General features: G+C 37.2%; 1 protein-coding gene across 1 annotated transcript in view; it reads right to left on the reverse strand.

The window, feature by feature from the left end:
* The window catches only part of LOC117672473 (uncharacterized), a 201825-nt gene that overhangs the window by 26103 nt on the left and 150885 nt on the right, over positions 1–24837 (reverse strand). Inside the window, exon 14 of the mRNA XM_087890311.1 lies at positions 22907–23066. Within this exon, the coding sequence (XP_087746437.1) occupies positions 22907–23066 (160 nt within the window). The remainder of the gene's footprint in view (positions 1–22906; positions 23067–24837) is intronic.

Consider the following 24837-nt stretch of genomic DNA (forward strand, 5'->3'; position numbering starts at 1 on the left):
ATTCTGGGAGCTGAAGTCCACAGGTCATAAAGGGGCCATAGTTGTCCACCCCCGATTTATATCATAGTATTCATACATCAACATCCATGCCATCAAGAATATCTCTGTCCACTATTGTTCTTCTTTATCCATCTCACTAAGCTTCTTTTTCCAGCCAAAAGGAAAGAGGAGCCTGAGTGGCGCAGCAGACTAATGCTACTGTTAAAGGTAGTATTTAGCTTCCAGCTGCCTGCAATTACTGCGAGTTCAATTCTCACCAGGCTCAAGGTTGACTCAGCCTTCCATCCTTTCTAAGGTAGGTAAAATGAGGACCCGGTTTGTGGGGACAATAAGCTGACTTTGTATAAAATATACAAAAAGTATGAAGGCTATTGCATTGTAAGCCACCCTGAGTCTCTGGAGAAGGGTGGCATATAAAGGGCCTCCTTAGGGTGCCGTCGGTCAAGCAATGCCGACTGACGACCCCCAGGGGGAGAGCCTTCTCTGTGGGGGCACCCACCCTCTGGAACGAGCTACCCCCAGGAATACAACTAATCCCGGACCTCCGGACCTTCCGTCGAGCTTTGAAGACCTTCCTATTCCAGCAAGCTGGGCTGGCTTAAAATTTTTAAAGGGTTTTTTAAGGGTAATGGGTTTTTAAATATTTCGGGAAGCCAATTGGATTTAATTCTGTTTTAAATTATTTTAAATTTTGTATTGTATGTATTTTAATTTGGCTGTGCACTGCCCTGAGTCCTTCGGGAGAAGGGCGGTATACAAATTTAAATAATAAATAAATAAATAAATAAATCAAAATTAAAAAAAAACACATCAGACAACACAAACAAACCAACAAAAGATGGTACAGATTGTTTAGCCAAAGCTTTAGCTGAAGTAACCTAATGTTTCATTCTGAGGTAACCAGAATGAAACATTATTAAAATGACATTTCTGAATTAAACACCACCTGAGCATGTGTTCAGAGTAAACTTGTTTACTGGTTGGCATTGTATATGTCAAGCCCCATGCAGGGAAGCAAGATTAAAGAAGCCAGAACAACACAGATTTCAGTAAGGCATCTTTAATGCTAATTCTGAGGTAAACATAGAATCTTGAAACTGTAAAAAGAATTTTCCAGCCTAGTTTATAGTGAGTTAATTAAGGAGCATCTTCATACATTTTTTTGAAAGACTTGTTCCTGTGTTTAAAATAAAAAAGGAACTAAGAGCAAGACAGAATTTTTGAAGCAATCTCAGACAAAAGAGAATAAGGATTATTTATGGTCTTTCTTCCCTAGTTGTGATGTAACTGCTAAAACTTGCATCCACACATCGGTTGGAGAACCATACTATAACGAGTAAGAATAAAAAGTAAAAAGGATGGTTGCATGTGTTAATCGCTTAAGATTCTCATATGAAACATTCATAAAGTGCACAAATTCAAGTGTTCTATAGACTAGAACGGGGGTGTCAAACTCAAGGCCCGGCGGCCGGATCTGGCCCACAGGGTGCTTAGATCTGGCCCATGGGGATGCCCCGGAAACAGCGAAGGACTGGCCCACGGTGCCTCTGCCAGTGAAAATAGAGCTTGGGAGGGCTGCAGGTGGCCCTCCCGAGCTCCGTTTTCACTGGCAAAGGATTGCAGGAGGCAATCACAGCCGAAAACGGAGCTCGGAAGCCTGTTTTCTCTGGCAGAGCGCTCGGGCCACCACAGGTGCCCACGACACAAGTGATGTTAAGATGGCCACGCCTACCCTGGCCATGCCCACTCCATGCCCACCCCCTGAGGTCAAACACAATCCTGATGCGGCCGTCAATGAAATTGAGTTTGACATCCCTGGACTAGAATGATGGAAAATTAAGTATTAATTAACTCTCAAGATAATTTACAAATATGTTCATCACCCCAACCTGGTAATAAGATCCTTGATCAATGGCATGTACTCAGAAAGACTGGTTAAAACATGACAGACAACAGGGGAAAAGATGAAGGAGCAATTAGAAACAACTATGGATCACTAACCCCAGCACACTATTAGGCATACAACATAGTTCTAATCCCCAGTCCAATAATTCCATTTTCTCAAATATTGTGAATATGTTTGGGACACTTATGTGATTCTTGCAATTCTTCAGTTGTTGCTTTTGGGGAAAACTTCTGCTAAACACATAACCAAAGTTGGATTTTGCATTGAACCCAAACATAAGTGACTGTAATCAATCTGTGATTGGGCTAGAAAAATTTAGTCTATTTTTATGTTCTACGTTTTTGTAGAATGTCATCCCTAGCACAATCTTATATGGATTTGTGCAGGAAGGCATTAAATGAGTTTTAGTCCTGGGCTAATATAGCAGAATTAGATGTTCATCATGTCGTATTGTAATATCTATATTAAAGTGGTTGGAAACACCTTCAACATAAACTGGAAAAGTACAAACCATGAAGCTAATGATCTCTGAATGAAATAAAGCTGTGTGGCCTAAAAAGGCAACAATAACAGCATTTTTATTTAGGATTTAGTGGCAAGAATATTAGATCACTTCCATTTACTTTTATTCTTTGAACAAAATATGGGGTGTTTTATGCATTCAAGTAAAACTGCTTGTTTATTCTAGCTGTTTAACATTTGTCAAGGGATTTACCAACCTCAGGCAACTTTTTCAAGGCTCATTAAAACCAGACCACAGACAAAACTTGTGGGCTCAAGTCAGGCCAATGTAAGCCTATAGTCTGTGATAGTGTTACACAAGTTGACTAAAGTTACTAATCTGAATAATGCTTCTTGGTGAGATATTTTGCTTGTGCCTTCTTTGCTGGTTTCCGTACGCATCCAATAGTCCTCTTTTACAAATATGTTTGCTGTGAAATTGTGAGTTCTAGTGCAGTTTCATGAGAAGTTTAATCTAACCGAAAGACAATAAATTTGTAGTCTAATGCCACCTGATGATACAAAATATCCTTTCCCCATTTTTCCTTATCAACTTCCCAAATAACTACTGGAATTTATATTTCTGAAAATGATGGAATCAGCTATTGCCTTTTTACCTCCAAAACCTATATATTACTTGAAAGGTGGATGAGCTTCTAGAGACTAATCCAATTAAATCTGAATGTTTTCCTTTATTCCATCTAAAAGTTCTCCCACGTGAACATCAATATTATGGCTGTTTCTTTCTCTGCTATTCTCTCCATCCCATCTACTCTCAGTTTTATGGATATCTAGTTAGTTAGTCTGTAGGAAAGTATTGCAGCCTGTGTAATTTGGAAAGGAAATCAGGGTGGGTTAAAATTAATATGTGGTACTGAATATTTCAACTTTTATTTCAATGTTTTATGGTTTAGGAAAATATTTTGAAAAATCAAGGAAGTTGATTATATTTCTTCTTCTTGACTTACTTTCTACATATTTTCCTCCTCTCTCTCTTGCTTTCCCCTTCACTGCCACTCTCCTTTTCAGCCAAAAGAGATGATATGCCAAATTAGGGGAAAGGACTGGAAGGTCCTTATAAGGTAAGATGGGGAAACATTGGTTTTTTATTGCTTTCAATCCTTTTTTCATCTCTCCAATTGTTATGTGAGGTTCTACCAGGGGTGGGTTCTACTTACCTTTACTACCGGTTTGCAATGGGGCTGCGCATGTGTGCTCACTTTGCTTCCTGATGACGTCGGGGTCGGTGGGTGGAGCCTCCCGCCAGTTTTACTACTGGTTCTATAGAACCGGTCAGAACCGGGGACAACCCACCACTGGATTCTACCCTTTCTACCCTTTCTTTCTTATTCTGATCCTGGACTTTTTATCTCCTGACTCAATTACTGCAGCTTCTTAACTTGCTTCTCCAATATCCAGCTGTCCCCAATTCTATCTATGTATCCAGACTGGATACAATTTCCTTATTTTTTACAGCTGGCCTTCAAGTGATACATAGAGTTATAAAAAGGAGCAAGTAGAGTCAAGACACTATTAACAACATTGAATATGATAATTTTGGTTAAATAATGGTACAGTTTCTTTCTAGAGGATTACTATCTTGAAGAAGTGGAAGGTTTTGGTGGCTTTACCATCTCTGAGAATATTGCTAACAGGAGCAGAAGCTTCTGGAATAGTTACCATTTTGGTAAAGTTACTATTTTGCTAAGGTCAAAAGGAACCAGTAAAATTAATGGACGTTCACTGTGGAATGAAGACATGTGCTGCTACCCAGCCTAGAAGAAACAATGGAAAAAATATACAGTGATATCTTGGTATTCAACTGTATCAACTCAACTTTGAAACTTATCAAATTTGGTACTCATTGCATTTAGACATGAAAAATTTGTCTCAATACTCATTGTTTATTTGGTACTCTAGAACCAAAACTAGAATTTGTCAGTGTCATCTACCTTGTGACTCACTATATTATTCCTTATAGGAAAAAATTTTTCAGGAACTCTTTTTTTTATTTTTTTTGAGGGGGAGGTACTCATTGCACCTCCCAGAACCACTTAATGATGAGTGCTGAGGTACTGAAATGGGAAAATTCTAAATTATTGCCAAGGAAAAAAATGAGAACATGGATGATAAGAGCCTCCCATTGAAAATCAGATTTCTAGTTAGTGAGGAATGAATTAAACCTTCATGAATAGCTCTTGAGCTGATGATGTGATCATAGGAAAGCCATAGGAAAGTCAGGACACTTAAGTCCCAGTAAAAAGACGAGGAATTTCATTTTGCAATGATGCATAAAAATGAAATATGAAATATAAGAATAGACTAAGAAAAAGTGAACCCTTTTAAGAAGAAATAAAATGTTTTTAAGTGAATGATTTAGAAATAATTGAACTCAGCTGAACTGAATGATTACACAATATATTATTAAAGTATCAGACTATACATATAAAGAATAAAAGGGTAATGTACTTGAAAAGCACATTGCTATATATGAACTCAGCCATTGCTCACTGAACAAGAGAATATCTATTTTCACTGATGTATAACCAACAAACATCAATGTTATTCAAATGTATACTCTAAATTGTAGATGCAGTGATGGTGAGCCTGAAGAATTCTATTGTAAATCACCCAAAGTACTAAATCTAGAAAGGATTTAATACTACAGAGAGGTGACAGGCAAAATTGGAATTACAGGACAATAACTATGTGAACACAATACTATAGGAGAAAACTTAAAAGAGTTTTGTGAAGAGAAGCTTTTCTTCATTACCAACATCTGCTTCTAGCAACATAAACGCAGATTCTACAACTGGATATCACCAGATGAACTGTAGGAGAATCAAAATGACTACATAACAGAAAACAGAAGCTATAGGATGAAATCCAATTACTTAGGACACTTCCAATTATGATGTATGGAATTGATCAGGAATTGCTGGTATTAGATATCCAGGTTTACTTTCTAACTTTAACCTGGATATCTGATACCAATAATTCATGATTTGTTCCATACTTTATAATTGAAAGTGTCCTGATTAACTGGATTGGTGTGACAGCAAAATACAATCTGGGGATCATACCGTTAATATGAAAAGATAACTGTAAGGAACATATTTACTATGCTTAATTTATGCCACGAATGATTGAGGGCAAAAGAAGAAGGGGATGGCAGAGAGTGAGGTGGCTGGAGCTTAAATGGTCTCTGGGGTAGAGGACAGGAAGGCCTGGAGGAAAGATGTCCATGGGGTCACGATGGGTCGGACACAACTTCGCAACTAACAACAACAACAAAATTTATGCCAAAGGAGTTCTGAGAAACTATGGGAAGAGGTAAGAAAAATTGTGAAAGCTGAAAACAAGGACAAAAAAGCCCACAAAGGTCAACGTAGAGCCTTGGTAGTACAGTGGTTTAATGCACCCTGTAATTAACACAGCTGCCTGCAATTTCTGCAGGTTCGAATCTTACCAGGCTCAAGGTTGACTCAGCCTTCCATCCTTTCTAAGGTAGGTTAAATGAGGACCCAGTTTGTGGGGGCAATAAGCTGACTTTGTATAAATATACAAAAGTATGAAGGCTATTGCTTAACGCATTGTAAGCCGCCCTGAGTCTCCGGAGAAGGGCGGCATATAAATCAAATAAAAAAAAAACAAAAAAAAATGTGCATTTAGGATAAGATACGATGATAGGCAGGGAAAAGCCAAGAAGAAAAGCCTTGGGCAACAAGAAGGAAATGTGACAACTGAAGAGAAGGAAAAGATATCTCAATCAGGAGCATCAACAAAGAGAAAAAAGTAAGAATAAAAAAGATCTTTATTAAAGATTAGAGAGTTGCAAGAAAATTTATACCTAAGGTTGGACTACATAATCTCTCTCATAAAGTACTTATGGGAAAGATTAGGAAGAAGCAAATGGGGTTAAAAGAAGTTAGAATATATTCAAATACTCTACCAAAAGGATTAGCTACTGAAAGAAACATTTAGAGAGAGATAATTTGTTCAGGAATTAACAGAATAACAGAGTTGGAAGGCATCTTGGAGGTCTTCTAGTTCAACCCAGTGGTGGGATTCAATTTTTTAACAACCGGTTCTGTGGGCGTGGCTTAGTTGGGGGTGTGGCTTGGTGGTCATGTGACTGGGTGGGCGTGGCTAGCTGGTCATGTGACTGGGTGGGTGTGGCTAGCTGGTCATGTGACTGGGTGGGCATGGCTATACTGGTCATGTGACCAGGTGGGCGTGGCTATGTGCATATGGATTACTCAGAGGGCTGAAAAAAGTCATTTCTGACTGGTCCTTGCACTTATGACCATCCTCACATTTATGCACGTTGCGGCATTCTTAACAACCGTGTCAGTCATTTCACCACTACTTCTCTTCACCACGGTGACAAGATAGGGCGCAAAACGTAAAATGTGAGAACAGTCGTAAGTTCAAGGACTAGTCAAAAGTGCGAGGACCAGTCAAAAATAACTTTTTCAGCCTTCTGACTAGTCCATCTGCACATAGGGACTATTCAGAGGGCTGAAAAAAAGTCCTTTCTGACAGGTCCTCACATTTTTGACCGGTCCTCGCACTTCTGACCTTCCTCACATTTATGCCCATTGCGGCATTCTTAACAACTCTGTCAGTCATTTCACCACTACTTGTCTTCACCACGGTGACAAGATAGGGCCCAAAACGTAAAATGTGAGTACAGTCGTACGTTCGAGGACTAGTCAAAAGTGCGAGGACCAGTCAAAAATCACTTTTTCAGCCCTCTGAGTAGTCCATATGCACAAAAGGACTACCCAGAGGGCTGAAAAAAGTGATTTCTGACAGGTCTTTGCACTTTTGACCGGTCCTCACCCTTATGACTGGTCATCATTTATGCCCATTGTAGCATTCTTAACAACCGTGTCACTCATTTCACAACTGCTTCTCTTCACCATGGTGACAAGATAGGGCGAAAAACATAAAATGTGAGGACAGTCGTAAGTTCAAGGACTGGTCAAAAGTGCGAGGACGAGTCAAAAATAACTTTTTCAGCCCTCTGAGTAATCCATATGCACAAAAGGATACAGCAATAGAGAGGGATGAAGGAAGGAGAAGAGAGAGGGAAGAAAGAAGGAGAGAGAGAGAAGGAAGAGAAGGGAGGAAGGAAGGGAAGGGAAATTAGAGTAGGAGTGAGGGTAAGAGAGGGAGGAAGAGGGGAGGAGAAGGAGAAAGGAAGACGAAGTAGGGAGGTGAAGAAGCAGGGGGGGGTGAAAGAAAGTAAGAAGGAAAGAAAAGAGAGAGGTGGTAGGTTTGAGGAGAAAGATTGCTGTACAGTAAAAAAGATGAAATAGAAGAAAGGCAACCCCAAACAAATATAAAGATATTAAGATAAAGAATGAATTGTTAAACTTTAAAGAATAAAAGAGAACAAATATGAATAAATAGCAATAATTAGAAACACACATACAAACATACAATTTATTTTCTTTGAACAGAGTATTTGGCCAGTTCACAAATTTAAACAGTATTTAGTAAATTTAAACAGTATTGATTTCAATTAAATTTACAATTTCTATATTTCCTTTTTGCCATATTTATTCCTTATCTATTTTTTAAATAAACCAATATTACCCTTCATCCTCATCTCTAATCTTAATCAAATTCAATTTTTCCCTTCTATTCTATATTATACGCCTTCCCATTGTCATCTATTTTTATATGCATCCTCACATTGGTTAATTATGTAATATTACAGTTGTTTAATATAAATTCAACATTTTAATATAAATCAATTAGTTATATAACTATCTTTTTTGTATATTAATCAATATGAACATGAATATTCCAATTACTTCCATGCAATCCAATTTCTTACAAATCAATTAATTATATTTACCAATAATAATAAACCAAATAATTTCCCCCATATATTCCTCCAAACCACAACTTAACCATTTCTGCTTTCAACACAATATACAATTAATAGTATCTCAATTATTACAATTCCCTAGTTAAATAGAGCTTTTTTCCTTTTGTGTTTTAAAATCTTGAACTCTCCTCTTTTGCCCTAAATTTCCCATTGTTTGCACCTACCTTTTTTGGTGAGGAAAAAGAAAAGAAATCTGCCTACCTAATTTGCCAACGTTGTAGCAAACAGCAAAGCCAACAGCCTGCTTTACTTTCAGTTTCATTTTTCAGCATAGCTAGGGGAAAAAAAATCTGCTCAGGCACTCTTTGCAAGCAAGCAGCAGAGCCCTGAGCAAAACAGCTGAGAGCAAATCAGCTGAGAGTCTGGAGGCCAATCTAATCAACGGGCTAATTAGCCTATGCTGAAGCTCCGCGGGCCAATAAAATTACAAAACAACACTGAACCATTTGTTAAATTGCTGGCTCGCCTGCCCCTCGCCCACCACTATTTATTGACAATAAATAGTGGTGCAGAGGGGCGGGGTAAGGGGCGAGGCGAGCCAGCAATTTAACAAACGGTTTGGCTGAACTGCCTAGAACCGGCAGAATCCCACCACTGGTTCAACCCCTGCTCCCTGCTCAAGCAGGAAACTTGATACATTTCAGACAGGTGGTTGTTCAGTCTCTTCTAAAAACCTTCACTGTTGAAGCTCAACAACTTCTGGAGGCAAGCCATTTCATTGGTTTATTGTTCTCACTGTCAGGAAATTTCTCCTTAGTTCTAGGTTGGTCCTTTCCTTGATTAGTTTCCATCCATTGCTTCTTGTCCTGCCTTCTAGAGCCTTGGTAGTTCAGTGGTTAGAATGCAATTGGCAGCAGTTTGGCAGTTTGAATCTCACCAGACTCAAGGTTGACTCAACCTTCCATCCTTCTGAGGTTGGTAAAATGAGGACCCAGATTGTTGGGGGCAATATGCTGACTCTGTAAACTGCTTAGAGCGGGCTGTAAAGTACTGCGAAGTTGAATATAAGTCTAAGTGTTATGTTGCTATTGCTTTGGAGAATAGATTGACTCCCTCCTCTTTGTGGCAGCCCCTCAGAGATTGGAACACTGATACCATGTCACTCCTAGTCTCTCTTTTCATTAAAATAGACATACCCAATTCCTGCGACTGTTCCTCATGTTTTAACCTTCAGTCCATAATCATTTTTGTTGCTCTTCTCTGCACTCTTTCTAGAGTCTGTCTAGTGAATTGACTTCACTAGAAAGTAAAGTATAATAGGGTGTACATCAGCTGTGAAATAAAGAAGTGATAGGTACAGGCAAAATACCAGCTATACCATTTAAATAGATCAAATAGCTAACGGAAGATGCATAATGAAGAGAGCAAAAATTATTTTTGCTTTATTTAGAGAAAGGTGTTTAATGATGTAGGTAGGAGTACCAATTTGGTCTTGTGTTTAAGATACCATCTAGAAACGAAGAGACACTGATTTCCAATTCTGCCTTAGGCATGAAAGCTAGCTGGGTGACTTTGAGCCTGTCTCAGTCCAGAGCATCAATCTCAGGTGATAAACAGCAGGTGAATTCTTGCTACAACCAATGGATCAACATTTAATTGATTTGAAAAAAGAGGACCCTGAACTTGCAGAAAACTCTAGGAATAAAATAAATTGATCATGTAGATAATACCAATATGTGCATCTTAAGGATAATGGGTGGATCAGAGCACCTGATGATTCTTTCCGACATAACTTTAAAATGAACCTGTAAAAATGAAATTGGAAGGTATTTCTGTGACAGCCGATAAAGCAATGATTTCATATATATGGCTATGAAAGATAGATGTTAAGAAAGGACAAAAAATGAATACCTTAGAAGTAAGATTTTAGAGGCAGTTATAAAGATTATAGTGGACAGCAAAAATCACCCCTCAATCAGTCCTGGACAAGAAGAAAAACCAGCTGTTCTCTTGATATAATGATCAACAAATAGAGATTTATTTACACAACAAGGCAGAATATTAGATATTTAGACAGTGGCCGATTAACCCAGAAAACGGACAGATTGGAATTTCTTTGGAAAAAGCTATAGCTATTGTCAGAGAGCTTGATTTGTCCATACAGTGTCACCAAAGAGAGCAATGATTACTATAAATGACACTCGAGGCATTTATTTAACAACTTCCCTGTCTCTCCTGTTAAAACAATTTGCCATTTGCTGATAACTTTTGGTGTTGTTTGTGAGTATTACCCAAGATTCAGGGAGATATTTTTGGTTCTTGGGTCTCTGCTCTAATATTTAAGTTTTGCTCTTAATAGATAGCAACATAATTAGTCAAGAACTTTTCTTCTTCCTAATGGGGCTAGCCCAGAGACAGTATTGAGCAGGTAGAACTTCCATGAAGATATTTCAAATCACCTCATGTCTGCTTGGAGCAATTCTGTTAAATGAAGAACTTCAAGCCACCTGAAGTGTTGAAATGTTAACAATGTCAGAAAACTAATTATCATATTTACACTTGCACACTTCAGACCTGCTTGCTAATTAATCTCTGTGAACAGGATGCCATGAATCAAATAATAATGTCGGATCATATGAGCTGAAATCTGCAGAGTAACCCAACCTCTGAGTGAACACAAATGCTTGCAATAGAAGTGACACCAAAGTCCTGCTTTACACCGGGTTATTTTTTTTAAAAAAAATCTTTTGAAAAAAGACATGTCAGTGAAGTGTTGCAAAATAAAAGTCAGGATGTTTTATTATTCTTATTTGCCCATCAATTCACTAAATCTGAAGAGAAAGTTATGTAATCATTGATTTCATTTCAGGAATAATTAAAATAATTATTCTAAACCTTAAAAATATCTGCCATGAACAAAAAGCATAAGGATCAGAAAGAATATCATAAACATATCAAGGAATCATCTTTAAAAATGTAATAATATACTTTTGAAAAGATATGCCAGACTAAGGATATTGAATTAGAGGACTATTCTGACAGATTTCTTGCAATTTCTTCTTTGATACTGATTCCACCATTGGAACAAATGTTTCATTTGCCCAACAGACAACCCAGGATCAAAAGCTATTAGCTCATGTCAGTAGAACATCCCATTAATTACCACAAAATACAACTACACACACACAAAGCAGAGCACATCTCTTCTTTGCAGCTTTCCAAATTGCTCAGATAAATAGTTTGCATATCTGCTTAAGTATTATGGAAATTAACACCTTCATTCCAGGTATAAGAATCAAAGGCCTAGCAAGATGACAATTGATTAGATATTTCTGCATCACTGCTTTACGTAATTAAACTTCTCATTACAATTTTTCAAAATTTTAGTTTTATCAGATTACCCCAACATTTTTGGAAGCCTAAATATTTCTGGTCATCCTGGAAATTTTATTTTATTTGTTTATTAAATTTATTTGCAGTCTATCTTATTTCAAAGTGACTCTGGGTAACGCACAGCGTCAAAACCATAAGATAAATATTCCTAAAACAATAAAAATGGAGTTACAATAAAACATAAAGTTATAATTAAAAGATGGTGAGGGATCAGGATGCACATGGGGAGGGGAGGTGGGTTTTCCCCTTTAATTCATCAACTGTTTCCAGTGCGATGCTTCCCAATTGAAGCCCCAAGCCATCTGGTACAGTCAGCTCTTCAGGCTCTGAAGAAATGTGTACAGGTGGTTCTTGACTTACAACAGTTCATTTAGTGACCGTTCGAAGTTGCAACAGCACTGAAAAAAGTGACTTATGACCGTTTTCCACATGACCGTTACAGCATCCCCATGGCGACATAATCAAAATTTGGATGTTTGGCAAGTGATATTTATGATGGTTGCTGTATCCTGGATCATGTAATCCCCTTTTGCAACCTTCTTATAAATCAATGGGGAAGCCAGATTCATTTAACAACTCTGTTACTAATTTAACAACTACAGTGATTCACTTAACAACTTTAGCAGGAAAGGTCGTAAAGTGGGGCTCGACTCACTTAACAATTGTCTCGCTTAGCAACAGAAATTTTGAGGTCAATTGTGGTTGTAAATTGAAGACTGCTTGTAAAAGCAAACACATAATATTCACAAATATTGGAGTTTACCACAATATTTCATTTTGGCTTAAAGAGTAGTGTGGAACAATTGCACTGCCCAAGTATCAGATTTCATGTGGAAAAAGTAAAAGCCCTTTGAATACTTTCCAAGAGCTGTTCTTTCACCTTCTCTTTCTCTTTTCTCTCTATGTTTCCTTTCAGAATACTGCATCATGTGATCATCTGATATAAAGCACACAGACCTTGTCTTATTTCATAGAACCATTTTGGGCTAGAACTTTATTTTCTTCCTTGATGATTCATGCAAAGAAAACCATGCCACCAACATTGGACAATGTCTAGCTATATGCTACCACTGAAAATCTGCAGGATGGTTTCCATTAATTCATTAATGGATAACATTCATTTTTCATTAGGATAATTTATTAAAGCAAACCTTTGTGTGTCCCACATCTGTTAAAATATTTTTTTTTAAGTGCCCGCCTAACATGTTCTCTGGGCAAATGAATATTTGTTCTCATCAGGCCTGTATTTAATTTTCTTTTCCTAATCTTTATTTTCTCCTACACACAGATGTAAAAAAAAAAAAAAAAAAAAAGAGGTCCATAGACTTCAGTACCAAGCATGTTACCATACTGATCTAGTTAAATCCAGGTGCCTCATAAAGATTCCCTCCTACCTTGTAATGTTATTATTATTTTTTAAGTTTCTGGACCCAGAGGCAAACACCAGCCAGCATTGGCGAAGGACTGTTCTCAATGGTGGCTTTGTTGTTTGTGTTTTGTGTTCAATTTCCTTTACTTACTCTTTAGCAAATTCATAAGCAGTATGCCAATTCAGAAAAAAAAGACAACACTGTTTTCTGTCTGTCTGTCTGTCTATCTGTCTGTCTGTCTATCTATCTATCTATCTATCTATCTATCTATCTATCTATCTATCATCTATCTATTTATTTATCTATCTATCTTTATCTCTATATTTCTATATTTCTGTATCTATATCTATATCTATTTATATTTATATTTATATCTATATCTATATCTGTTTTCTTTTCTTTTCATAGGTCTTTATGTGTATTTCTCTTTAGCCAGGTTCTTCCTACGTAAACCAAGATTTTTCTGCAGCCCTAGTTCAGTGAAATCCCAATCCAGTAGTTTCTAGGCTTTTTTTCCTCCAGCAGGAGGATCTTAGATCTATCTTAGAGATCTTAGAGATCTTAGATCTCTAAAAAAAAAAGCCTAGAAACTAGTGGATTGGGATTTCACTGAACTAGGGCTGCAGAAAAATCTTGGTTTACGTAGGAAGAACCTGGCTAAAGAGAAATACACATAAAGACCTACGAAAAGAAAAGAAAACAAATACTGTACCTTTACAGGGAGGATACATGGGATGAAGGTGTGGCTAACTGATGAGGGCTTATAACCCAAAATAGATCTATCTTAGTCTCCTTAGTCTCCCAATGGGCAGCAGGGAGCTTGCTGGCTGCTGGAGAAAAAATAAGCCTAGAAACTAGTGGATTGGGATTTCACTGAACTAGGGCTGCAGAAAAATCTTGGTTTACGTAGGAAGAACCTGGCTAAAGAGAAATACATCTATATCTATCTATCTATCTATCTATCTATCTATCTATCTATCTATCTATCTATCATCATTTATCTATCTGAAGAAGAATATCATTCTTAACTCTCATTGTGCATGTGTGTGTGCGTGTGTGTGTACACACACACACATACATTCACACACATATACACTTGAGTTCACAAAAGGATGCTGTTACTAATGTTGCCAAAATACCACCATCCACTCTATAGATTAAATGCATTATTTATTTGCTAATTTTCTACATGGTTTTCATCCAGGAGTTCAAGCTGTCATACACAGAATTTCCTGTGTCAATTTTCCCCTAAAGAACCCTGTGAAGAACATTGAAATAAGAGACAATGATTGATTTAAACTAAGTCACTAGTGAGCTTACATGACGGAGAGCAGAAATGAACCAGCATCTCCCCTGTCCTAGAAGTTAAAAAAATGAACCCAATGAAGACTGATAATCGATACAGAATACCGAATGGAACAGAATCCCACAGAAGGTTCATGTATTATAAGTTATGGGTTCAGTTATTGCCTACTGTAAATCTAAAAGCCCGGGCTCATGATTGAAAAATGAAACGATCTTGATCAGATAATAAAACCATCTGGTTATTTCACAAAGTTATACTATCTATGCAATAAATCTATTGACTGTGCTGCTGTAAAATGCAATAACAAAGCACTTGAAAGAAATAGTCGTGGCTTTTTGCTGCACCCTGTTTTTGTATGCTTTTAATATAGTTCAAATGATCCACAGTCCTCCATTCACTAATGATTATGCGGCTTCTGACGTTTCTCTTTATAAACTGCTGAAGTCCATGAATAAAGATTGGCTAGATATGACATGGTTCTGCATCAAATATTTGCAAAAGCTCTGGAAAGCAACACTGCAAAAATAATTCAACTTGTGGGGGTGTCCAGATGGTATATTCCCACACAGAACTGGTAAAACCTACCCTACTATAGCTTACACATAAAAGCAAACATCAGACCTAGCTAAGATGGCTTTGAAAAGTTCAGCAGGTAGTTGGAGTGAACTAAATTGGAAGTCAATATCCTAAAATAGCGTTTCTCAATCTTAGCAAGTTTAAACTGTGCGGACGGACTTCAGCTCCCAGAATTCCCCAGTCAGAATGCTGGCTACGGTATTCTAGAAGTTAAGTCCATATAGCTTAAAGTTGCTAAGATTGAAAGACTCTGTCCTAAAACAAGGCAGAGACAATCTATTACCATTTGATTGCCCAGAAAACTCCATGGATTAAATCCAGTGTTCCCTAAACTAAAGAGAGGAGCTCCATTTTGGAAGATGAAGAAATTCTAAGGACATATGTAAGAAAACTATATTTAAATACATATGCATATGCATATACATATACATATACATATACCTACACCTACTCACACACACAGACACACACACACACACACATTGTGTTAAATTTATATTTACTGACATAGAAATAAAGGGAGACTAGTATAGATCTATTTCAAGATATTTAGCTCTCATCAGCTAGCCATACCCTTCTGGGATTCAAAACTATACAGTCAGTAAAAACAAGACCAGGAGCTGACTGTGGTTCAGCTCATGAGCTTCTCGTTGCAAAATTTAGGCTTAAATTGAAGAAAGTAGGGAAAAGCACTAGGCCACTCAGGTATGAACTAAATCAAATCCCTGATGAATATACAGTAGAGGTGACAAATAGATTTAAGGAATTAGATCTGATAGACAAGAGTGCCTGAAGAACTATGGACGGAGGTTTGTAACATTGTACAAGAGGTAGCAACTAAAACCATCACAAAGAAAAAGAAAGGCAAGAAAGCAAACTGGCTGTCTGAGGAATCTTTGCAAATAGCTGAGGAAAGAAGGAAAGCGAAAGGCAAGGGAGAAAGAGAAAAATACACCCAATTGAATGCAGAATTCCAGAGAATATCTAGAAGAGATAAGAATACCTTCTTAAATGAACAGTGCAAAGAAATAGAAGAAAACAATAGAATAGGGAGGACCAAAGATCTCTTCAAGAAAATTGGAGAGATGAAGGGAACGTTTCATGCAAAGATGGGCATGATAAAGGACCAATATGGCAGGGACCTAACAGAGGCAGAAGAGATTAAGAAGAGGTGGCAAAATTACACAGAAGAACTATACAAAAATGAGCTTAATGTCCCTGATAACCACGATGGGGTGGTTACTGACCTCAAGCCAGACATCCTAGAATGTGAAGTCAAATGGGCCTTAGGAAATCTGAGCAACAACAAAGCTAGTGGAGGAGACAGTATTCCAGATGAGCTATTCAAAATCTTAAAAGACAATGCAGTAAAAGTGCTACACTCAATTTGCCAGCAAATTTGGAAAACTCAACAGTGGCCACAGGATTGGAAAAGGTCAGTTTACATTACAATTCCAAAGAAAGGCAATGCCAAAGAATGTTCAAACTATTGCACCATTGAACTCATTTCACATGCTAGTAAAGTTATGCTTAAAATCCTACAAGCTAGGCTCCAGCATTATGTGGATTGAGAACTACCAGAAGTACAGGCAGGATTTTGAAGAGGCAGAGAAATTGCCAACATATGCTGGATCATGGAGAAAGCTAGGGAGTTCCAGAAAAACATCTACTTTTGCTTCATTGACTATGCTAAAACCTTTGATTATGGCTCACAACAAATTGTGGCAAGTTCTTAAAGACCATCTTATTTGTCTCTTGAGAAACCTATATGCGGGCCTGGTAGCTCAGCAGACTAAAAGCATTGTGATTAACACCAGCTGTCTGCAATTACTGTAAGTTCAAATCTCACCAGGCTCAAGGTTGACTCAGCCTTCCATCCTTTCTAAGGTAGGTTAAATGATGACCCAGTTTGTGGGGGCAATAAGCTGACTTTGTATAAAATATACAAAAGTATGAAGGCTATTGCTTAACGCATTGTAAGCTGCCCTGAGTCTCCGGAGAAGGGTGACATATAAATCAAATAAAAAATAAAAAATAAATAAATAAAATATATGCGGGTCAAGAAGCAACAGTGAGAACTGGACATGGAACCACTGATTGGTTCAAAATTGTGAAAGGAGTCCAGCAAGGCTGTGTACTGTCATCATGCCTATTTAGCTTATATGCAGAGCACATCATGAGAAAGGCGGGGCTAGATGAATCAAAAATTGGAATTAAGATTGCCGGGAGAAATATCAAGAACCTCAGATATGCAGAAGATACCACTCTAATGGCAGAAAGCGAAGAGGAACTAAACAGCCTCTTGATGTTGGTGAAAAAGGAGAGTGCAAAAGTTGGCTTGAAATTCAACATTAAGAAAATTAAGATAATGGCATCTGGCACTCTCAATTCCTGGCAAATAGATGGGGAAGAAATGAAGGTAGTGACAGATTTTATTTTCCTAGGCTCCAAGATCACTGCAGATGGGGACTGAAGCCAAGAAATTAAAAGACGCTTGCTCCTGGGGAGGAAAGCTATGGCAAATCTAGACAGCATTCTAAAAAGCAGAGACAAAAGTGTGTATAGTCAAGACTATGGTTTTCCCAGTGGTAATGTATGGCTGGGAAAGTTGGACTATAAGAAAGGCTGAGTGCCAAAGAATTGAGGCCTTTGAACTATGGTGCTGGAGAAGACTCCTGCGAGTCCCTTGGACTGCAAGGCGATCAAACCAGTCAGTCCTAGAGGAGATCAACCCTAGCTGCTCTTTAGAAGGCCAGATCCTGAAGATGAAACTCAAATACTTTGGCCATCTAATGAGAAGGAAGGACTCACTGGAGAAGAGCCTAATGCTGGGAAAGATTGAGGGCAAAAGAAGAAGGGGACGACAGAGAACGAGGCGGCTGGGTGGAGTCACTGAAGCAGTAGGCATGAGTTTAAATGGACTCCAGAGGATGATAAAGGACAGGAAGGCCTGGAGGAACGTTGTCCATGGGGTTGCGATGGGTCAGACATGACTTCCATATATATATGAAAAATAGATTTTTTTCAATGAATTAAATGGACTAAGAAGCTTGGCAGAAATAAGTGGACTAATAGGGAAAATAATAAATTCATTTTATGTTTATGATTTTTGTGTTAAGTTCAATTTTTATTTTTTTTTAAATGCTTATTTCTAATTACAAACCAAAACGGCATATCTATTTTTTAATGTTTATTTTTAATTGTAATTAATGAAGTGATTTTTTGATATTTTTATTCAAAGGCACAAGAGCTTGATTGGGAGAGAGGTTCAACTGTTGAACTGCTGAGAGTCAGACTGATGGTGGGGTAGAAATGTAATAATAAGAAAAAATGAAAAAAAAATGAAATAATGCCAAAGAATCCGTGAACCCCGCTCAAAATAGTGACAACAGACCCACCTAAACCATTGGGTTATTTCTAAGTATTGCTGAGTTTCATTTAAAGCAATGTTCTTGGGAAGCTTGAATCTGTTTTTATTATTTACAGACTTTAATTAACATTGGTGACCTTTTTTGCAAAAACATATTATTCACTTTCCTTAGCATTCTCCTAGAAAAAAAAAAACATGTTCTGACATAACAATGTGTCTTATAACTGAGCAATGAGAGATATTCAAGGCAAAATTTAAATTCTTTTCCAGTGCAGGGCCTGAATCTCTAACTGCTAACAAGTAATAATGCGTAATAGAAGACAAATAGCAGCTAATATAGGATGGTTAAATAACATATATTAATGACTTATTTATTAAAACATTAATAAGTTGGCCTGAGAGTAATAAATGTTGCTTAATGTTACAGAAATGATGCTTATTACAGACCTTCCCAAAATCTTGTATGTTCAAATTAATTACAAATATATTTTCCATTTACAAAAACCCTACTGCGGACTGGTTTTCAACGTTTCCTATAATGCCATATAGAATGAAGAAATTACTCCTACTCTCATTAAATTATTTTTTCCATGAATTGAGTTATTTCCCAAAGATAACTTAATGGGATTTTGTGAGGATGATACTCAAGCTATACATCATGAGATTTTTCAAAGAGAATGAGATATCTCTACTGGGCATTTAATTGCAGTTCTAGTATTGTTTATTCATTTCTATTATTTAATTGCCAAAGTCAATGATTCACGTATAAACATCACTAGGTGTATGTTTCTGTGACTATATTTCCTACATAGGATCCATGGGGTGCAGTGGTTAGAATGCAGTATTGGGTACACCTGGTGATGTTTATATGTGAATCATTGACTTTGGCAGTTAAATAATAGAAATGAATTAACAATACTAGAACTGCTATTAAATGCCCAGTAGACATATCTCATTCTCTTTGAAAAGTCTCATTCCATACAACTTGAGTATCCTCATGCAATATTGCAGGCTGGCTCTGCCCACTGCCAGGAGTTCGATCCTAACTGGCTCAAGGTTGACTCAGCCTTCCATCCTTTCGAGATTAGTAAAATGGGGGCCCAGATTGTTGGAAGCAATATGCTGACTCCGTAAACCACTTAAAAAGGGCTGTAAAGCAATATGAAGCAGTATACAAATTTAAGTGCTATTACTATATGTTTTAAGTCTAAAACAGCTATGAACAAGCATTGACTTTCTGCAATTCACCCTTAAGAAAACACAACCTCAGGGCTCTGAAAGAAAAAAAAAACACCCCACTCTATAATTTTCATTACGTAGAAACAAAACTACTTTAAAAATGCTTTATATTGAGAAGATACCAATAGCAATTGCTTCCCAAGATTTGGGACAAAAGTTTTTCCTCCCATTTTTGAAAATATGGAGACTTCAACCTGGAAACATCAGCATGAAGAGCAGATACTTCCAACTAAAATGTTGCCATCTATTTACTGCATGACTGTCCCCAGGGTATGGTAAAAAAAAAAAAATCAATATGGGAGCTTCAAGTCACATAAAAAAGCTTGTGGCCACCATCTTGACTTTTCTGTAAATCCCCTGGGTTCTTTGATATTGAAAGATGCTGTATTTTTTCCCCCACCACAAGCAGAGTCAAATGATGAAAAGAATAAAAATCCCTGATCAACTTTTGCCACACATCCAAATGAATGAGTAAATTAATAAATTTGTACAGGCACTGAAATTGCATTCAAAATTCCCATCATAAAGCAACAATTATACCATAAATACATTTGAGGACATGCAGTCTGTGTAGTTCAAAATGATATTATCCTACTGCTACTAATGAAGTCCTAAGGCACAAATTTGTTAAACATATACTTTTCCATGGGGAAATAATTGGGTCAATAATATAAAATTCATTGTCCTATTATTTAATTGCAAGGGAAAACCATGATTATGTGTGCTACAGTATGGCTTAATGGAAAACATTATATCCTGACCTAATCATATCAACCTTATGCTGTCTAATTAAGAATGCAAAAAACACCAGCGTTGAAAAGATTAGTTCCAGTTTTAGCTGTTTGTTGCCTATTATCACTATATGTGATAAATATAACAATGGAAGGAAAAAGCATTTGTGACTTCGAAAATAATTTCAACACTGCGAAAGTAACTCTTTTCCTATTGAATAAATAAAAAAAATTTAAAACCCCACCTTTTAACTTTTCTGGAATGTGGTTGTCTTTTCACCAATGACAAATTGCTCATTTGAGTCATATCATATTTAAACAAAGAGCAAAACCCTGAATTCTAATTCTACTGAAAATATATCTGTGCCTGCTGTAAGTATTATTTTAATCAAAGGCAATTACCCATATTCTGAAGTATGAATTAAGAAGCAGTTTTTTAAAGGACATACTTTAACTACCCTAGGCTTAAGACTAGCTGGGGATGAAAGGTTTGTTCTCTAGTTCAGCAAGAATCTGATTTTAAGTCAAAGGTTCTTTTAAAGACCACAAGTATTGCAGAAATGGTACTATGCTGTTATAGGATAGCCAGTAATAATACAACTGGAAACTGTTTTCTCCCACCACTCTGCCAAATTCTGCATCCAGTTCTTTCCATACCTAAGAATGACTTAACTCACAAAGAATCAGAAAGGTAATGGCAAGGTTGGGAGAGGTAGAATAAGTATCTCTCTAAGTCACACTGAAAACTAATCTAAATTTATTCCTTATCATTGTTAGCAAGAAGACACAACAGATCAGTAGCAAAATGGCGAAGATCTGAGATCCACAATGATGTACAATGATGTCGGTTACAGAAATGTGTTTTATTAAGTGGTAAAATTCTGTATTCAAATTTTCCTACGAGAAAAAAATTCTTACTCCTATACTAGGGAAATACTTTTGGATTCTACAAGCTCTTGATTTCCAGTGTGGCCCGAGGACATGGAGGTTGATCAGGGTGTGCAATCTGGTCTTCAATAATCCTGAAATTAATTTATGGCATTAGTTTGGATTCCTTCAACATTTAAGAGACATTGAAGCATTGGATATGTGGGAAGAGAGTTCCATATTTGCAACTTAGGATGGTGGTTCTAACAATAGAAAAAACTGATGTTTCAGAATCCTCCAATTGTGCAAATTTTTGCAAGGACAGAGAGACATCCTGTATTTTTGAAGGAAGTTCCTGTATCTCAGGGACACAATAAAAAAGGCCTATGGATCTCCATAATAATTGACAGCACTTCCAATGTTCCAATGTTTCTTCCACTATCTGCAGATTATATAATTATTGGATACAAATATGTTAACATCTCTTATCTCCTTCCAGGGGTGAAATGCTCCCGGTTCGGACCGGATCGCCTGATCCAGTAGCGATGGTGGTGGGTGGTTCGGAGAACTGGTAGCAAAAATCCCTGTGCCCCCCCCCATGCCCAGCTGAGCCGCACGATCATCAGAAGCTTTTTTTTTTTTACTTTTAAAAGCATTTTTTCTACAACCTCTTCCAACAAAAAAATGCTTTTAAAAGTAAAAAAAAAAAAAAGCCTCTGATGATCGCACAGCTCAGCTGGGATTGTCAGAGGCTTTTCAAAGCATTTTTTTCTGCAACCTCTTGGCCGAAGAGGTGGTAAAAAAATGCTTTTGAAAGTAAAAAAAAAACAGTCTCTGATTATCGCGCTGCTCAGCTGGGCATCAGTGGGGGGGGGGGCAAGGATTTTTGCTACCGGTTCTCCGAACCACCCGGTCCGAACCGGGAGCATTTCACCCTTGATTTTCTCCTTACGGAAAGCTTTCTCTGAAGTTTTTTTCTTGGCAACAGAAAACAGAAGTAGTTTGCACATGGTTTGCGTTCTTCTTACATAGCTCTTTTTTACTTCCATCTCTAATCTATGGCCTTGTTAATTCTGGGGCTGTTTTATTCTAGAATTAAAGAAGTTCTGCCTTGCTTCATTTTTTTGAGAACAACCAATGGGAATTGTGTCCCTAATCCCACAGAACCAATTTACAAGCACTCTAAAAAAAAATCCACACAGATTTTAAAATACCGTATTTTTTTTTTTTAATTAACTATTGTAAAAATAAATACTTTTATGAACTTTGGAGTGCTTTACCCAGTTTGTCAACAAATATGGTCTCATTCTGCTGAGGGGAGAAAAGCTACAGACATTTGTATTTTCTCCCGTGCTAGTCAATAAGATGAATGGAGCTTCCACTTCAATAAATCTTTCTTTGGATTCAGGCACTGGATTGACTGAACAATCTGTAGTTCAGTCTGGAGAGAATTAGGCCGTATATGAAGTTCCAGAGTAGTCCCCTGAATTAAATCCTGTGGTTTATACATGGTCCAAATTGTGTCATTTATTGACTAGGATATCTTTTTTTAAAAAAAGGCATGGACATTTTGCTGGAAGAAAATGCATTCGAGAAACCCTTTCACTGCTTCGAAAACATTTGTAATTTGTATGTTTAGCTTAGTTATATCAATCAGCCACTCACAGAATCACCAATTTATTGTCTTCTGGTATGAATGACATCATTCAGATTAAATCAACTATCTTGCGGCCTAACTCCATTAGCGGGAGGGGGCGAGTGAAACACTGCAGAATGAACAAGCCTATCTCAAGCACTCTACTCACCTTTCGTCTTTCACCGCCGATTCCCCTCCATTGTTCTGCTTTTTTCACAAGGTAGCTTAACTCTTGGAGAGAGATTTCCAGGTCACATGGGACAAAGAAAGAGGTCTCATCGCCTCGAATCCTCTGGAGCAAATCTAATAACCAGCTTTCATTGTATAACCTAAACAAGAAGGGAAAACCTTTTTACCTGTCTGCATATACTCCCTTTTACTTTGATAGCATTGCTCTTTCAGTTTATCTGTTTAAAGGGAAAACTTATTTGTGTGACTGTTTGTATTTCTAATAAAGAAAAATAAAGTTGCACTTTAGCTTATGGGAGAACACTGCTTGATATTTGATGAACTGAATGCCTGCATTTTTATTTAGAAGTAAATGCAGTAGGTGTATCTTGCAAGTACAAATGTTCATTTAAAAATATAGTTATGCCACAAAAATGTGTTTGGTCTTTAAAGAGCCATAGAGATTTGTATTTTGAAATAACATTTCTTCAAAGCTAAAGTAAACAAATTCATTGTTTAAAAACCACACAGTCACCACATGTTGCAGTTTATAATCAGAAAATTAAAAAGTGTTTAAAAAAAAAAAAAAAGACCGGTGTTGGTATTAAGCATATCTATATCTAGTATATCTATATTTAATACAAAAAACAGTAACTGCATGAAGGAGAAACGCTATCAGACAATTATGGTGCTGATTAATAGACCTAATATAGAAGTGCTCTTGTGGCTAGTTCATAACATGGAACTTAAAATTTGCTTATGTTGTCCAACTATGATTCATAATTCCTGTGTGGATGCTTTGACTGGAAGATTCTTTCTAAAATATAGCAAATGTGAGCCGTTATTCATATTAACAATGTAACTTGATTTCCCACTTACTGTCCTACTGGATGAGAATAGGCTTTTCCAATTATATTTGCTTGGTTAATGAAACATTTTTAATTATGAAAGTTTTAATTTGGCCTGATTATTTCCAGCTTCCTGTCATTTTCTATAAGATGTTTTAAACTGTTTGACAGCTTTCTATCTTTAATTTCACACTGAGGAAATTTAAGAAAGCATGGCTTGGCGATAGTCACCCCTTCTACAGATACATCCAGAAATATGTGCCTCTTGCCACATTTTCACCCTTGTTTTCTCCCTTTATCTCGGGAGATCGATTGATTTCATAATATTTGATAGCCCTGTGCTATCCAAATAGATTTAGGATAGGATAAAAGAACAAACAGCAATGAACAATCTGAATATCATCCAGTGGTGGGTTTCAAAATATTTTATTACCGGTTCTGTGGGTGTGGCATGGTGGACGTGGCATGGCTTGGTGGGAATGGCAGGGGAAGGATACTGTAAAATCTCCATTCCCACCCCACTCCAGGAGAAGGTTACTGCAAAATCCCCATTTCCTCCCAATCAGCTGGGACTCGGGAGGCAGAGAATAGATGGGGGTGGGGCCAGTCAGAGGTGGTGTTTACTGGTTCTCCAAACTACTCAAAATTTCCGCTACCGCTTCTCCAGAACTGGTCAGGATCTGCTAAAACCCACCTCTGATATCATCAATGAATAATCTAAAATATTTTAGACACCATTAAAATAATCTGATGTCTACTACAAGACTGCTCTGTTTTCCTAAATGCTAATGGAGAAAGTGGCCATCCAAGCCGCCTATGTCCCACAAAATAGAGACTTCTCGTGAGCAGGTTGGCCCATGTCTCTTACGATGAGGAGTCATCCATAATTGGCTTTCACTTTATGGCCAGACTAGAGGGCTATCTTTGACTTTGGTCATTCAGAGAATTCTTGGAGAACATCAACATAAAACTAGAGCAGGGGCCTAGTATGATCTAGACAAGAACACAAAATAATAGTAGGTGGTTTCAGTTTATACAATAAATTATGCAAATAACTATATTTGTATACTTTTTCCAAAATATA

The sequence above is a fragment of the Pantherophis guttatus genome, chromosome 3 (genome assembly GCF_059756535.1).
Source record: "Pantherophis guttatus breed Tessera chromosome 3, ASM5975653v1, whole genome shotgun sequence".
Taxonomy (NCBI): domain Eukaryota; kingdom Metazoa; phylum Chordata; class Lepidosauria; order Squamata; family Colubridae; genus Pantherophis; species Pantherophis guttatus.